The sequence below is a fragment of the Pangasianodon hypophthalmus genome, chromosome 26 (genome assembly GCF_027358585.1).
Source record: "Pangasianodon hypophthalmus isolate fPanHyp1 chromosome 26, fPanHyp1.pri, whole genome shotgun sequence".
Taxonomy (NCBI): Eukaryota; Metazoa; Chordata; class Actinopteri; order Siluriformes; family Pangasiidae; genus Pangasianodon; species Pangasianodon hypophthalmus.
In genome coordinates, this window is record NC_069735.1 from 9,300,993 (window position 1) to 9,318,314 (window position 17,322).

General features: G+C 36.4%; 1 protein-coding gene across 2 annotated transcripts in view; it reads left to right on the forward strand.

Annotated features, from left to right (window-relative positions):
• LOC113537760 (VPS10 domain-containing receptor SorCS1) overlaps positions 1-17,322 on the forward strand; it is a 206,090-nt gene that overhangs the window by 166,348 nt on the left and 22,420 nt on the right. For both annotated transcript variants that reach the window (XR_008301031.1, XM_026932397.3), the window contains exons 12-20: positions 875-951; positions 3,027-3,118; positions 3,446-3,553; positions 4,526-4,643; positions 8,511-8,644; positions 10,770-10,883; positions 13,480-13,651; positions 14,315-14,501; positions 16,205-16,338. Coding sequence is in view for 1 of the 2 variants with exons in the window: in XM_026932397.3 (XP_026788198.3) it covers positions 875-951; positions 3,027-3,118; positions 3,446-3,553; positions 4,526-4,643; positions 8,511-8,644; positions 10,770-10,883; positions 13,480-13,651; positions 14,315-14,501; positions 16,205-16,338 (1,136 nt within the window). In the remaining variant the exon portion in view is untranslated. The remainder of the gene's footprint in view (positions 1-874; positions 952-3,026; positions 3,119-3,445; positions 3,554-4,525; positions 4,644-8,510; positions 8,645-10,769; positions 10,884-13,479; positions 13,652-14,314; positions 14,502-16,204; positions 16,339-17,322) is intronic.

Below are 17,322 nucleotides of genomic sequence, written 5' to 3' on the forward strand. Positions count from 1 at the left end.
TGTTGAGCATAGACCGATGAGCAAAGGAGCAAGTGGAGAACCTGTACCACTACGTTTATTAGAGGAGGAGTATACATACAGTTTTGCTCTCCCACTTTGTATTCAGAAGTTTAAGTAAGCAATATGTTTCATGCAAGACACAGTGGACAGCACTGAGTGGATTAGAATCGACCAATTTGATCAGTGCAGCGTGAGCCGTAGAATGTGTCTGAAGTCACTGGTCACGCACATAAAATCACGTGGTCCTGCATGATGATGATGACAAAATCGTATAGCCTGGGTCATACAGGATCAATCCATTGATGTTTTTATTTTTTAATTTCTTTATGTATATTATGTTTGTGTTATTTTTTGTAGTATACACAATGTACAGTGTAGTTTGACATAATTTTGAAGAAACAGCTTTTCAAGGCAGAAACTTAATTAGTAGTCATCTGGATGAACTTGTGAAATAATTATTAAGAGAAGAAGTATTCCTTAAGATGACTACTTTACTCCAAGTAATTAAAGTTTCTGCCTTTGAAAAGCTGTTCCTATGGCTACTATACATGTATGTAGATTGTCAAAATAAAGTCAAACAAGCATAGGCACATTTTTAATTAATATTGACTTTTAATAATTAATTACTCTGCATAAAATTTGCTTTAATGGAAATGATGTATTTTTGGATCAAATTGAAGGAAACCATTTTCACATAAAATCACGCGCTCGTGATGTTAAACATATTATACCCGAAGACTAAAGTAGTACAGTGTTGGCCGTAGATTAATTTTTTTATCTAATCAGCTTATTCATAACTTCTTATCCACCAACCTTAATATTCTGTCCCAAACACAACATAATATGTCTTTTTTTTTCCTGTGTCTCCATATAGGTTCCATAGGTGCAGAGCTGACCAGCAATAACGTTAGCATATTCATCACATCTGATGCTGGAAACACTTGGAGGCAGGTGAGCATGCAAGACTGGCAGAGTTCACGGGATGTAATTTCAATATTGATGTGATCTTCAAGTCTATAAATCCACCCACTTTATACAAGACTTGATAATCAAACTACACCTCCTGAGCAAATTGGATTCAGCGGCATGCCCGCAGGTGGCCCTTGCTCATATGATGGTGTGCTTTAAGTCTATGGGGGATGCCATCTTATTAAAAATGGTGTGCAAAAATAATTATGAGAAAATGTGATGTGGAAAAAGTTAAAGCTTGTGTATTTGTGTGTGTGTGTGTGTGTGTGTCTGATTGGGGGGCACGTTACCACCCCCTCTCCCCATCAGACAATGTCAGAAAGAATCATAATCTCTCTAATTTATGATTTAACGTTGTTTTAAGTGCGATGGATGCTATCTGGGTTTTTATTTAATCAGGCTGAAAGTTCTTCCTGGGACAAAGGCCTGAAATCGCATCATAACTCAACTTCTCCAATCCCTCTCCTATGCTCAAGACAAATTAAACAAGCTGATGAGACACTGTGACTAGGAAGGACATGAAAGACAAGGCACTTTATATTGTCAGACCTGCCAGCCTTTACTTAATTTGCATAGGAGCTCTGCATTTTAATATCAGAGTACACTGCTACAAGTTATCATACGAAAATACACTAAAAGAACCCCTCAATGAAAACAGCAGATGAGCCAATCGACACATGAATCACATGGAATGACTAACCATTGCACAGGTGGTTTGAATATTAACTGACACCCCTGTATGACCTGTACTCTTATCTTGTCTCAATATTACTGTGTGAAAAAATGGATTTAGCATCTTCGCTTTCTGTCATCATGAATGGAAAACATATCAGTGAATGTTTGACTTTGGTAACATTAGATTTTAGATATGTATATACACACACACACACACACACACACCGATCAGCCATAACATTAAAACCTCCGACAGATGAAGTGAATAACATTGAATATCTTGTTACAATGGCACCTGTCAAGGGGTGGGATATATTAAGCAGCAAGTCAGCAGTCAGTTCTCGAAGTTGATGTGTTGGAAGCAGGAAAAATGGGCAGGCTTAAGGATCTGAGTGACTTCGACAAGGGCCAAACTGTGATGGCTAGATGACTGTGTAAGAGTATTTCCAAAACGACAGGTCTTCAGAGGTCTTATGGAGTCCATGCCTCGACGAGTCAGAGCTGTTTTGGTGGCACAAGGGGGACCTACACAATATTAGGCAGGTGGTTTTAATGTTATGGCTGATTGGTGTATGTGTATATATATATATATATATATATATATATATATATATATATATATATGTATATATATATATATATATATATATATATATATATATATATATATATATATATATACTGCCAGTCTGCTTAAAGAAGATGATTTAGATGATTTGCTAGCTAAGTGGGCTTTCTCCTTACAGTGAATGTAATCCTTTGATCAAATTGTTGGTTGCATACCATAGCAATCCAGAGACACGTCTAGTGGATTCGGTTCGCAAATGGTCTAGCAGTCAAATTATCCATGATGCACATGTGGCATCACTTACACTTATATCAATTACAAGAGATGGCAATTTGAATAATCTATTAAAGTTATTAGCCCTTTTAAAATATAAAATAAATGACATTGTTATTGGACTTGTGTATGTAATGACTGCTGGATGGGTGGGGCTTCTGAATAGCCTGTCAGTCTGTGAGCAATGAATTAAGGCTGGTGTAAAGACATAGTTTTCATGGTGATATTCATTATTTTTATATTTTAATCATTATATGTTAAATATAATGCAAATTAAATCAATAAATAACAGTTATTTTTAGACAGTCAGTGCATGGGTGTCTTTCAGTGGAGCTAGAAAAGGGATATTTAAATGCATTTTTTCACTTCAGACTTTATAATATTAGAACTTGTGGTATTGATTTGTTCAAAAGAGGAACACATTTCAGCTCAGGAAAGCTTGTAGTGTGCAAAATTACATGTAATAGAAAATGTCAAAATTTCAAAAGATGAAGGGTTTTCCCAGTCCACCACCCATAGTTTTGGTTGTTTTTTTTTTCAGATATTTGACGAGGAATTCAGCATCCTATATCTGGACCAAGGAGGTGCACTAGTGGCTATCCAACATACTCCTCTTCCTATCAGACACTTATGGTAACACCATGCAAGCTTGTTATGTATTATTTTTTATGAATATGTTGCTAGGTGAGTCAATTCATTCTTACAGAATGAGTTTATTGTATAAAATGTGTAAATATTTGCCTTAATCTCAGTTGGCTGTGTAATACTCTCAATAGAAGCCTGAATTGTAATGCGCTGAAGTCATCAAGCTGGCACAGTCTGGCTTTTTCAATTACTGTAGTAGTCAGGCATGTCGAGGAAATGAGCTCTTTTCAAAGCAAAAGCAGTGGCGTGGTACATTAAAACAGTTAGCTGTGTGTGTGTTTGTGTGTGTGTTGTAATATTTGTGTTTCTTCACAGGTTGAGTTTTGATGAGGGCCGGGTATGGAATAAATATAGCTTTACGTCTTCGCCGCTGTTTGTGGATGGAGTTTTGGGCGAACCAGGGGAAGAGACACTTATTATGACGTATGTATTTAAAAAAAAAAATTAAATGAATAGATTTATGGCTGCTTATGTCTTTCATTTATTCAGTTGAGAAGCTTCTTTACAAACAGCAACTAAAAAGCTCAAGATGAGTGTTTATAGGTTTAAGGCTTTGTATTCATCAGTGTTCGGGTGTGTGCCTAGTGCATCTGTAACGGACAAGTTGCCATCATTTCCCTCTTTTCTCTCACTAATAAGGGAAGGATTTCTTTCAAGGTCTTGCCAAACCTCACAACAACCCCTTTTGCATTTTGATTAGCGTAGATCAATGTGCAAGAGGGTGAGCCATGCATTCAGCCCTATTTTCGGCTCTTCAGATCAACATGGGAAAAACCAGAAGAGAAGAACTTTGGAAGGCAGAGACTCTATCATTGTTTTTCTTTTTCTTTTTTTTCTTTTTTTTTTTTTTTTTTTTAGAACTTGCATAATGAGCTTTAGGCCCTGTGGACATGAGCAACATTTTCATGTTGCATCTTTACTGTCATTTGATGGTGTTTTCTAAAATGATTTCAAAATATCCATTAAGATAGGTCATCATATCATCATCCAAGGTTAAGCCTTAGTAACTGTATCGATTTAAAGGAAGACTTTGTCCAAAAATGCTGAATGCTAATTATTGCACCAGTTAGCATCATGCAAATGAGACCATGGTAACAGGTCCTTATTAGCATTCACTGGCACATTAGCATTCATTGGCCATTTTGGGCAGAAATATTCCTTACTTTGTGATTTTTTTTTTTCCTTGCAAAGTCAAACCTATTTTTTTCCCTGCCCAAGGCCTAAGAATGTCAAAGGTCTGCTTGTATTTCAGTCAGGTAATGACTGTCTAGGGCAGAGAAGACACATGACAGATGCATCGCTGGCATGTCACAATAATCACTTGTGTCAGTGAAGACTCAATATGGCGGCTCTAGCCCAGCACACGGTGGCTGATAGGATTCTCTTTATTTGCAGAATTTTCGGGCACGTCAGTCATCGGTCCGAATGGCAGCTGGTGAAGATCGACTTCAGGTCTATTTTTAACAGGCGATGCACTGAGGCTGACTATCAGACTTGGCACCTCCATAACCAGGTGAGACATTCAAAATCCAGATTTTGGAGAGATATGTCCATGTTTTTAATTAACCTCAGAACCAAAGCTTTCTGAAGCTGTTTTCATTTCAGTATTCACTAACTTTCCAACACTACAATTCCAAGAAGCAGAAAACATACATTCATTTATACATCTTAGGCTACTTAGATATGCCTCTAATGATAATGTATGCCTTTTATTTCGAAATGTTAAACAGCTCCTGATTTATGAAATCAAGAAGATTGCAGTGTAAAAAAAATGGTGGCCCAAGATCAAAACATATTAACAAACCAAAAACACAACGTGACCGCAAAACCTAAAACCCACTGGGAAAAGAAATAACACAATAGCAAAACCAACAACACAACATGACAGCAAAACCAAAAACACAACAGCAAAACTAAATACATAACAGTAACACCAAAAGAACAGCAGTAAAATCAATAACACAACAGCAAAACCAAAAACAAGACAGCAACACCAAAAGCACAACAGCAAAATCAATAACACAACAGCAAAACCAAAAACAAGACAGCAACACCAAAAGCACAACAGCAAAATCAATAACACAACAGCAAAAATGAATAACATAACAGCAACACCAAAAGCACATCATCAAAATCAATAACACAACAGTAAAACCAAAATAAAAAATAAAAAAATGACAGCAACACCAAAAACAAGACAGCAAATTCAGTAACACACCAATAAACCCAAAAACAAGAACAAGATAGCAGCCCCCTCAAAAAAAAAAAAAAAAAAAAAACGCATATCAGAAAACACAACAGCAAAGCCAAAAACACAAAAACCAAAAGCAAGACAGTTTTTTTGATGATCAATAAGGACCTCTCCTTTATGTTTTGAGTTAATGCTGTGTTTTGTGTTTTGGCTTTGCTATTGTGTGTTTGTTTTTACTGTTGTGTTTTTCTGATTTGTTTTTGCATTGTCTGATTTGCTATTGTGTTTTTAGTTTGTTGATGCATTTTGTTAACAAATTTTTTTTATGGGCCAATGTAAAATTTGCCGTCAAATTGTTTTAATCAGGGTTGAAGCATTAACAGTCTGAGGATCTCTATATTTTCTTTTGTTAGAGCAATATTTGTTTTGGTGTGTGTTCTGACCCTAACATCAGAGTTGTACAGATTAGGTCCGGCACATGGTCCGGCCCTAGGGAACATGTGTGCGAGCTAAGAGCTTTACTCTAATATCAGAGCAGGCAGGCATACCAGGTTGCCTCCAGCTGCTGATTTCCTCACGTCATCTCCTGTGTCAATCATGGCATTTGAACTCTCCCTTAGCAAACAATTCAAATAATGAAGGAAAGACTCAAAGGAATGGGTCAGCACCTTTTTTTTCTATATACAAGGTCTGTGAAATGGAGGTGCCTTATAGGTAGCAAGTAAACACAATGGCTCTTATTTATCCAAGTCACATAGGAATGAGTCAAGATTTGAGCTCAAGGAAGGAAATACAAACAAATTCGTCTGAATTGTGAAACTGACTTATGAAGTCATAATATATATGAAATAAGTTGCACAACTGATGAATCTGCTTCGGCTGCTATAGCGTTCAGCAGGCTGTAAAGATCTGAAGAAAGAAAAAATAACAGGGTTTTTGTTTTGTAAAGATAGTTATGGAAGTATGCCGTTTTTTTAAGTAGAAAGCTGAACTACTTTCAAACCTCACTTGCAGATAATGAAACATATTTATAGCTATAGACTCCAATAAGTCAAAGACTAATGTGCTAATAAAGATCCACTTCATGTTCAAAGCAAATTACATGTTGACACTAAACCCCATTACCTACATTTTATTTTCAAGCCCCACTGCACACAATTATCAATATTATTTACTATTTTTTAATTGTTATTACCTGTACTATTCTACTTTTTATACTTGCAATAATTACTGATGATATTGGTTATGATTATGGAACTGCAAATGAAAACTTCACTTTTCAGGTAAAGCTCAAATTTACCCAAACCAGAGATGACTTACACCAAAGATATAACTGATGAATAAGGAAAATGATGGTGGATTTTGCATAGGCTTCTTTTATGATCAGATATGACCATATCCATATGACCATATGATGAATAAGGGCCACTGGGCAGTAACACTTTGTATTAATGTTCACCTAAAATGGCTACTTAGCTGTGATTTGAGTCTTTACGTTGACATATTTCTTTCCGAAACAGGAAGTCAGAGTGGCATTGCGTTGAAATGCTTGACGGACTTGTATAACAGCCGATAGATTTCGAGATATTCTATACACCCATTAAATTTAAACAAACCTGACTGTAGCTTAGAGAACTAGCTAAATATGGAGACCAGTGAAGAGTCTAACCAGAGCCTTTTACTTACTCTTACTGATGGAGAATCCTGATGGTGTATAAATACGGAATTGCATTCTTACTCAGTCTGAGGAAGTGACATACAGTATTCACAATCTAACAGTCTCCGAAATGTGCCTGTCACAAAACTGTGACCTCATACAAATTTCACCCTCTTCAAACCCTGTTTTTTTTTTTTCACAACCAACAGAAGGGTTAGAAAAGGAAATAGTGTGTGGGAAGATGCACAGCCAAAAACAAATCAACAAACCATGTTTACTGCTAATGAGCTGCTCCTGTAGAGCAAGACCTGCCTCTGGGGGCGGGGCATATAAGGTTCTAGATAGCATTTAATTGGACAATCACAAAAATTTGCACAATTATGACTCATACATTTTTTTTATCGTTTTCCTGGAAGTGAGAAACTATAAATTAAATTGAGAATACTTCTAAGTCTACTAAGTCTATTTTTTATGTATTTGTTTTGGATTTCAGGGGCATTTATTTAACTGCAATAAATGGTACAAAATGTTATTAATGTTAACTAAATAATGGACACCTGCATTAACCAGTTTCTAACAATAATTTCTAAACATTCCTATCTAATTCCTATATAATCATATAAAGATATACCACAAGGTGAATAAAACATTTTATACACAGGTAACTAAATATTTACAAAATTATCATCTGTAAATAAGATGGACAGGGCTGATTATGAAGGTTTTAATCAATGGTTACATGTTTTTCTTTGTGTTTTTGATTGTTTGATTACACCAGGACTGAAATGAGTGATTCCGTAATTCTGTGGGCAAATACGTTACAGAATTTATTTAACTGCACAAAATAACAGAAAACATGGTATTAATGCATACAGTTTCTAGGACTATTCGAGGGCCATGGGTATGGGGAAGCATAGGGATATTGCATCATATGTTTTGAACAGTCCTGGTCTGTTGGTATAACTTGTAAATTAGAATAAATAAAATTTGTATGCATTAACCCTATTGCACAATTTCCAAGGATGATGAATGTGCGAGTTCCACTGTTTGTCCAGTGCTGGAGCACTAATTCTGATAAATGCAAAAAAATTCAAATAAAGTCAGGCTATATGTGACAGAAGAAGATAAATGGACCTGAGTTTCAAAAAGAATTGTTTTCATTCAGCTAGTGAAAGCAAAATAGCTGGGTTTGGAACAACAGTTTGAGTTGGGCATAATGGGAAAAACAAAAAGTTATGAGAAGAAAACAATTCAAGTGCAGTATTTGTAATATATATATATATATATATATGTATAATATACACACACACACACACAACTGAGAGACAGGGCATACTGGCATACTGGAAACCTGAAAAAGTAAGAGAGAGAGAGAGAGAGAGAGAACACCATAGTGTTATAAACAGTGTTCCCGTTTCTCTCAGTATGGTACATGCACGCTCCATCACTGGCTAACGTGAATTATTTATAGGAGGAATAAAGTGGGGAAAAACAGGATTTGCTGAGTTTATTGTAAAATAAAAATCTTTCAGGGTGATCCTTGCCTCATGGGAGTGAAGAGAATCTATCGGAAGCTGAAGCCAATGGCCAAGTGTGTTATGGGTAAAACCCACTCGGTCACCGTGACTTCGGACCCCTGTGAGTGCACTGAGTCTGATTTTGAATGGTGAGTAATCCCATTTTTTTAAGAAAAGTGCATTTACATGACAACATACATTATAACTCTGTTACATTCATTGCATGGTTATGGGTTCAAATCCCAGAGAGTCACTATTGGACAAAATCTTGAACAAAATCTTTAATTGCTTATTGTGGGTTTAGGTTATATTCTTCCTTACATCTGCGTTGTTTTATAAAAAATCTTCTGCCAAAAGAATAATGTAAACATTGCTTTGATTCAATGTGTGCAACTGTAATGGGAGATCAGGACACTTCCCTTTCCTGCCAGCAGAGATAGCTATCACAAGTTTTAGCATAGTCACTAGCAATCACTTCCTGGTTACTTAAGCAGATGTTATCTTAGCCTTTGCAAAGTCTTGCCGTAACTAGAGTTTGTGTAATTTCTCAGCCTTTGTTATGTCTGCCTTGCTGTGTTCTGTTTATTCTGGATTATTTTTTACTTTACCTTACTCTTGGGTTATGTTTACTGGTTCTGATTGTGTTATGACTGTTTGCCTGCCTCAGTGTTTTGGATGTTGGATTGTGATTTCACTTTGTCTGCAAACCACTTTGCCTGTGGATCCTCAGTCCACTTATGAGTCCCATATCTTACAGTAATGCTTATACGATGAAACTTGTAGTTGACCTGACAGTTTGCTTTGACCATCAAAAGATGCCCCCCCCCCCCTCCATCCCCCAATTCCAGATTCTAGACTAAAAGTAAGATGTCATTTCACATGTATATAGTACTCCTGAAATGCTTTGCACATGGCGTGCCTTTTTTTTGTCCCTCTAGCACATAAAATCCAAAGCATGCCCACATAGTAACTTTCAAAGCGGAGGATGCGGGTCTGATTTTGCCCATTTTAAGTCTGTTAGCTAGCTAACTTTTGCTCATTCCTAACATATCTCTAGCACACTCTAGCCTATGCCTTTATGTTTCACTACAAAACCGGTTTAGACAGAATATATTTTGGCCAAAAACAAATGTTATGTATATTTAGTTTTTTTTAATGCTTCTCTATGTGCTTGAACTGTTCTGTGGATTTTAACTAATAATTTAAAAAATCTGATGGATTTGTGCATTGGAGATGGAGAATCATTTAAAGAAAGAATTGCGGTATACCTTTTTTCTTCACTCCTACTGTACTCTGTAATTACTGTATTACAGAGTGATAATTTGGAGCGAGAAGTGCGGCATATGGAAACTCAAATGAATAAACAACTAAACAAGAGAAGGGTTCACCGTCATGCCTAGGCCACTATGATTAGCATTTCAGGGAAGCTCAGCTAGATTAGCTTTGAGACTGCTTCCACTAAGCAGAAACTAGTCAACTGTGAAACTCCAGGCTGTGTGAAAGAGGACAGTCGTGATAAGGGATTGGGATCATCTGGTAGTGTGTTTGTATAAGGGATTGGGATCATCTGGTAGTGTGTTTGTATACTGGTTCTGCATTACAATGTAATATTTCCTTACATCCTCACATCTTCTGTAAGATTTCAGACCTCTCTTTTTTGCAGGTCTAAACCTTTTCCCTGAATTCAGCAGTACTCCTGCTTCATGTGACTTGAATACCACTTTGCTCATTTTCTTGTGAATTATCAGAATTATTAATGTCGCTTTCCTAACATCCCCAAATCTGAAGACCCAGCGGGGGCAAGCTCTACTCGGAATACCCGCCGAAAGACATTAATCAGGGAATGTAATAGCTTTCATTAACTATCACAACGCGGCCGCATCTGTGTAGTGTGTTGCCGTAATTGCAGCAATTTGTCCCCATCGTCTGGGGCTGCGCAGTCACATTGGGTTTTAATTGTAGGACAAACAACTTAAGCTCGTCCGGTCTGTATGCTCGATCAAAAGACAAACACAGCCGAGTTTGTGATCTGTTGTTTATCTGAGGCGTAGGAACGTATCATTCATATTATAGGCATTCTCATCTTGTCAGTGGTGTTATGTAAGGAAAGAAAGTAGCAGCAGAAGCTAGATGAAATCTGTTTGATGGATTACATCAGGTTTTGGAAAAAGAGAGACTTCTATAATGATGTTTACTGCATTCACAATTTTACTGGAGTTTGTTTGTTCTTGCTTTGCTTAGCCGTGCATGTGTGTGTGTGTGTGTGTTTTGCAGTGATTATGGCTACGAACGGAGAACAGATGGGCGATGTACACCAGCATTTTGGTTTCATCCCTCTTCCATGTCCAGGAGCTGCATTACAGGCCACACTTTCCTCAACAGTACCGGGTGAGCACTTAGTTCCTTACATTAGTATATTTCTCTATAGTACAGCCATTCAAGTCTACAACCTGCTTATAACAACAGAAGCATCTCGTATTCCCCTGTACATTTTATGCAGAATTACTCTGTAAAAGTTTATATGTTTGTAAAAGAACACTTTTGTGTTAATAAGTGAAGGACCTGGATCTACATAATATGCAACCCTGAGAGTCTTCTTTAATTCATCATACTCATGAATATCGTTAGATCCAGAGCGAAACATATTCAAGGGATGAAAAGGATGAGCTGATGAAGCCTCTTGGATGAGTGGCAAAGACATACAAGATTATGATTAGCTAAGACAGATGAAGAGCAGCAGGGTTGCTATGTCGGCGGGCTGAAACCAGCCCCAATGGACGTTTAAAAAGAGAGGGAAAGAAAAGATAGGAAAAGAATAAGAAATAACAAAAGTGAATAGAATTAAATACAATTAATATAAATAAATAATTGAATAAAGGAATGAGAAACATATATGTATGAATGAATGAATGAATGGATGGATGGATGGATGGATGGATGGATGCCAGAGAGAGGGTGAGGGGCAAGACAGAACAAAACAAAAGAAGAGGATAAATAAAAGGAAAGAAAATAAATTTGCCAGGAAGGGGGAAAAGAGGAAGACAGAACAAAAGGTAGAAAATAAATAATATAATATAATAATAAAAAAGAGTGAAAATGATATAAAGGGAACATGAAAGAGAGGGAGCAATAGAGAGAGAGAGAGGAAAAGAGACAAAAGGCAAAAGGCAAAAAGTAAAAAGATAAAAAAGAGAAAAAGAGAAAGTAAGGAGGAAGAGAGACTAAAAGAAAGGAGTGTTTCTCTTGTTAGAAATTGACTCCAGCATGTTACTGGCTAATGAGCACAAACGATCTTCTTTGATTCATTGTTAGCTGTTATTAGCTGAAGAGGCTACACATGAGTGTAGCTTTATAATCATGTAAATGCTAAAATGCTATTTTTACCATATCCAATGTACAAGAGCTTAACCCCATTACACTACAGCACTTCATGTACTAAAGAATATCACTTCATTTTCTTTATTTCCCCTCGTTTATTTCTTTGTTTTAAATTCAGATTAGATTGCTGTTAAACGAATAGACTATATCTAAAGAAATCAGACTTCGGATCCTATATTATGGTTCCAAATCATCTAGTGTTGCCTAAATTCTTCCCATGGAGTAGCATTTCTTCTCCAGCCGAGTTAAATATATTTAGGATGTATCACTCCACAAGGCATTGCAAAAGTGTCAACATTTTATTAGAGATGATGCGAGATTGCTTGTGTGTATATAGCATACGATTAAGCTTAATGCTTCAACTTTTCACAGCTATTTTCATTACAACAGCACAAAATGTGAGTTTTAAACAAAACTGCTGATTGGGCAGCTGGAAAGCACATTGGACTGGATTCAGAGTTGAGTGCACATAGTGAGGATTTAATACTGAAAATGTGCACACATCAGTATTACCACAGATGTAACTACAGACTTAGAGATATCCAGAGAGTTGCAGATAAATTTCTCATTTGGGGTGGAGTTTGACTTTCAGGCGTGTCTCAGTTACGATCGATGCCAAACTTGGACTTATAAGTGCATTTTTCTTATTGGCTTAAATGAGGAGAAGTCTAGCCACTGTCTTACTTTTTGATGTAACTGCAATGTATCAAACTGAAATTAATGTTTTGGCTGTAAATACATTTAAAATTACTTTGGAATGCCATTAGAGACCAATAATAAATATATAACTGTGACATAAATATTAATTACATACTATCATCCCTTTAAAGTGCACAAAAAAAGAAAGTATGTCTAGATGTTATTGAAAATCCCTCGTCTTTAAAGATACTACTCAAGAAAAATCTGGCAACGTTTGCGGCATGATCTACACACAGGTGATTTGCATAAAGAAAATCAACTTAAGTATCAGAAAATCAACGTGTCTGTGTAACTGAACTCTGAATACACGTAACTTTCGCCACTGTAAATATCAATGTTGGCAATTTCAACGGGAAAGTTGTACACTTAAAGTGAAAATATAAATAAAAATTATCAAGAAAAATACACAGACTAAATAAAAAAATACGTAGACTAAAAACAGATTAAGTCTGTGCATTAAACAGTTCAGACTGTATTTATCCAAAAAAGTGTCGAAGAGTAATAAGAAAGAAGAAAAGAAACAGGTGGAAAGAATAGCAACAAACAAAAGAAGAAAAGTGTGAAAGAAAGGAGCAATGAGAAAGCAAGAGAGAGGGAAAGAGAGGAAAAAGCGGAAATCGTAGTAAAAGAAGAAATTGGAAAAAATATTACTTGGAACACTAATAAAAATAAGAAGAAAAATACAGCTCAGCTTAAAGCATGTGATAATGTATGTCCAACTCCCAACCAGCATGATCAAAAACAGATAAATTCTGAAGGAAAACCTTGGATTTGGCAACCTTGCACATCTAATAAAGAGGTGTGATTTACAAGGACCATCCTAGTCACTGTAAATACGAATACTCGTACAGAATTTATCGATGTTCTGGTCATTTCTATACCTCTCTGTCTCTTTGAATGTGTGTAGCTACAGAAAGGTGGTGTCTAATAATTGCACGGGCGGTGTGGTGGATCTGTACATGGCCCGTAGGCGGCCATGCCCCAGCCAGGCCCCTAAAGGCCTCCACCTGGTCACCAGCGAGGGAAAACTCACAGCCACACTGGGCCACAATGTCACCTTCCTCGTTTTCCTAGAGCAGGTGATTTATCACTACACCAATCAGGAATACTTCACTCAAAATGTTAATGTTCCACCGAGCTATTTGGATCACTCATTTGCTCAATGCTAAATGGCTTTCAATCGCTAATAGAGGACTAGTTTAGATTGCTACTAAATAAAGAACTTGAGTAGCATTTTAACTAATGCATCCCTTAAGTACTGCTTTTTCCTCTTAATGCTAATCACCAGCTATGACTATGCTAATATGACTTTTGCTTTGATTTTTTTTTTTTCAACTCTTGCCTCAGAGCTAGCTGATGATTTTTATTTTATTTATTTATTTTTTTTGTTTCCATTAAGGTCTATTTAGGTTTTGCCCATCATTTTACTCTTTTTTTTTTTTGTATTAAGTGTTGCTGAATAGAGCTGTCTGGCTTAAACAATACCAAGATGTACCATAGATTCGGTCATAGACATAGTGCTTATGTTTTTCTCTGAAAGTCAAAGGTTTTGAGCCAGACAACTGGCTGTCTTGTGTCAAAGTTGATTATTCACTAAATCATGTCATTGCATATGAAGGAAAGACTGGTGCTTACTGAAATCTTCAAGGCTAAATTCACTCGATGTTTTATTTTTAATGGATGCCCAATGCCATAGCTTATTTGATGTTGAAATCATTAGTGTCATTCCCGGTTCGCGGCAGGGTGATGGATCAAGGACGAGCATCACAGTGGACTTTGGCGATGGCCACGCCATCACATACTCCAACGTGAGCTCCATTGAGGATGGGATCAAACACATCTACAAGACCGTGGGAATCTACAGAGTGACCGCCACAGCTGAGAACAGCCTGGGGTTCGAGACGGCGGTTCTTTTCTTACACGTTACATGTGAGTTACTGTGTTTACATGCAAGGATTTTTACCAGATTCCTAATGAACTGTTTATATGTATCATAAAATGGACACTCTGTAGCCAATTTCCATTTATTTACACGTTCCATGTAATCTGTTACACGCGTACATGGAGCGTGGTATAGTGTCAGTGTTACCATAGTGATGGGAAGTGCATCCAATCTTTATAAGGCTTTATTGCATAAAGAGCTCATTGTGACCCAAATGTATATGTCTTGATACAAATAGCATTGTAAATATGATCCCAAATATAAATATATAAATATCCCAAATAATGGGATAGCAAAATAGTTGATTCCGCACCTTATTTAATTGGCTAGGAATTTAATTTGGATTGGCCTCAAACGGTTTACTGTATTCCGATGGTGTGGTGTATACATTCAAGCTAGAACTGATTGAGCCAGATCACGCAAGTTACACCCCTGGTGGTGTAGCAGTCGTACTTGCAAGGTCTTTGCAATAGGTTTATTCTAAAATATTTTAATTCTAAGTTATTTATTTATTTTTATTTCTTTTTCAACGGTTTTAGAGGTATTAATACCAAATTGGTCTTAAATTCAGAGAGCTGAGATACAAGTGCTACTTATTAAGACTCGAGAGTCGTGGGTGTCTGTGAGCTCGTGTATGTGGAAGAGGGTAGATAGCGCTTTCCTCTGAGTGTTTTACGCTGTGGTAGCTGTTGTGTGATGGGAAAAAACTATCTTGTGGTTGGGAACTTGACCAAATTGGGGAGAAACTGAAAAAAGAAGATGTGAGCACCAGCTACTAGTGTGTATTAGACAGAAAAAATAATTTTACCAACATTTCCCCAGATTTGTCATTAGAAACTGCATAATTATGCAATATGGAGCTCATGATCTTCAGCTAATTTCTTTAATCTTGTGTTATTTCTTTGCTCTCTATGCAAGACAACTGGCACTCACATTTTTGTATTCCTATTTAGTATACCATTTTAATAAAAAAACAAGTGCCTATAACCATTAACAGTAACATAGTTTAGCGCAAAAGTAGATCTTCAAATTGGCACGCTATAATTTTCTCAGACTACAAGCCTAAATATCAAAATATGAATATTATCGTTGCTTTTGTGATTTTGTGACCCAAGTCAAGTGTTCAGTAAATTTTGAACCAAAGACGAGGTTAAATATGGGATATTGATTTTAAGCAGCATGCTCATGCTGTCTCACAGGCTGTTAGAACATTTTGTTGTTGATTTATGTCAGGCTGTACTTTGACATGAAGATCATGCTGATCTGATCAGAAATCATTAGGTACAATAATCAGTATAAGGTGTTTCTTCCCTCATCATTACCTCTGACCAAATTGACCATTGCTGGTGTGTCGAGGCAGACAGATGTCACGGCGCTGAGTTATTGATCAGGGAAAGGCCTCGGTCTTCAGATCCGTCAATCCAGCCAAGCTTGGGAAGCAGAAATGGCTGCCTTGGAAGCACAGGAGATGAAAAATCTTTCACAGATGGCAGGAGCTCCCTGGGTGGAACAGCTGCGAATATATATATATTGGATATGGCTCTTTTTTCTTACTTTGTTCTGTAAACTAATTTTTTTCCTGCTCTCTGTTTTTTCCGATTGCTGTTTTTTTTTATCTATGGCTTCATTTTCTCTCCCTCTCACCCCTCTCTCTATCTGCACTCTTTCTTTGTGTTTCTTTTCGGAGTAGGTCAGCTGGAGTATATCCATCTCTCTGCACCGTTTGTGGCAGTGAAAAATAAGGAAGTCAACCTGACAGTGGTTCTGTGGCCGAGCCAAGTGGGAACCGTCACCTACATCTGGTGGTTTGGGAACAACTCAGAGGTACTGCAGTATCTTCTCTTTCAGCCTCCATGCATCAAAATGCAAATAGCGCTGTATGGATCAAAGTGGGACTTGGGTTAAGTTCAGGGAGTAAGAAAACAGATAAGAAAGAAGCAATAGTGCCAGTCAAGTTGAAAATATTATTAGTATTATTAGTATTAATGTATCACTGTAGCATGGAAAGAGTGGATTTCATAAACAGTAAGTAGGGATGTGCATAGCAAGCGAAAAATGACTGTTCCTTGTTAAACTTGAACAATTGTAACTCTAAGATAATATCAAAAACTCAAAAAAAAAAAATAAAAAATCCAAAATTGAATAAAATTCAAAATAGCTGAGTATTGAAAAAAGCTGAATTTAATAAGATATAAAGTTTGGTCAGTTAGACCATCATCAATGCATGAGAAAAAAAAATCTCACAAAGCATAATAATAACCAACAAATTTGGTCAACCTTTTTTTCAATTTTTGAATAAACTACATTTATACCATTTATCCCACATACAAATATAAAAAGTCAACAGTAAAATATTTATCTTACTGTATCCCTGTTTAGAAGCAATTGTTCCAAATGGGGATAATTGTTGGATTTAAATTAGATTTTATACTGAAAAATGTCAAAAAAAAAATAAAATAAAAGAAAGAAATTATAATAGTTCATGGTGTTTTCTTGGTTAAACAATAAAGAAATTCCATTAACTTGTTTTGCAAAGGTCTTTCACCTAAGTGGGTGTTCAGAGTGAATAAAGGTTTTAATTCTAACATCATCCAAAGACTAGTATTTGGATTTTATTAAGTATGCAAATATATGCATATTTAATTAAATGGAGCTTCATTTGCAAAAAATAAATGGAATTTTTTTTAAAGAATTCTTGAGAGGATACCACCAACTGACAAAGATTGATTGAATGACCTGAATCACCTGTAGTGTCTTGCCATACAAAGGCAGCATCACATGACCATTTAGCTTTATTGATGACAAATA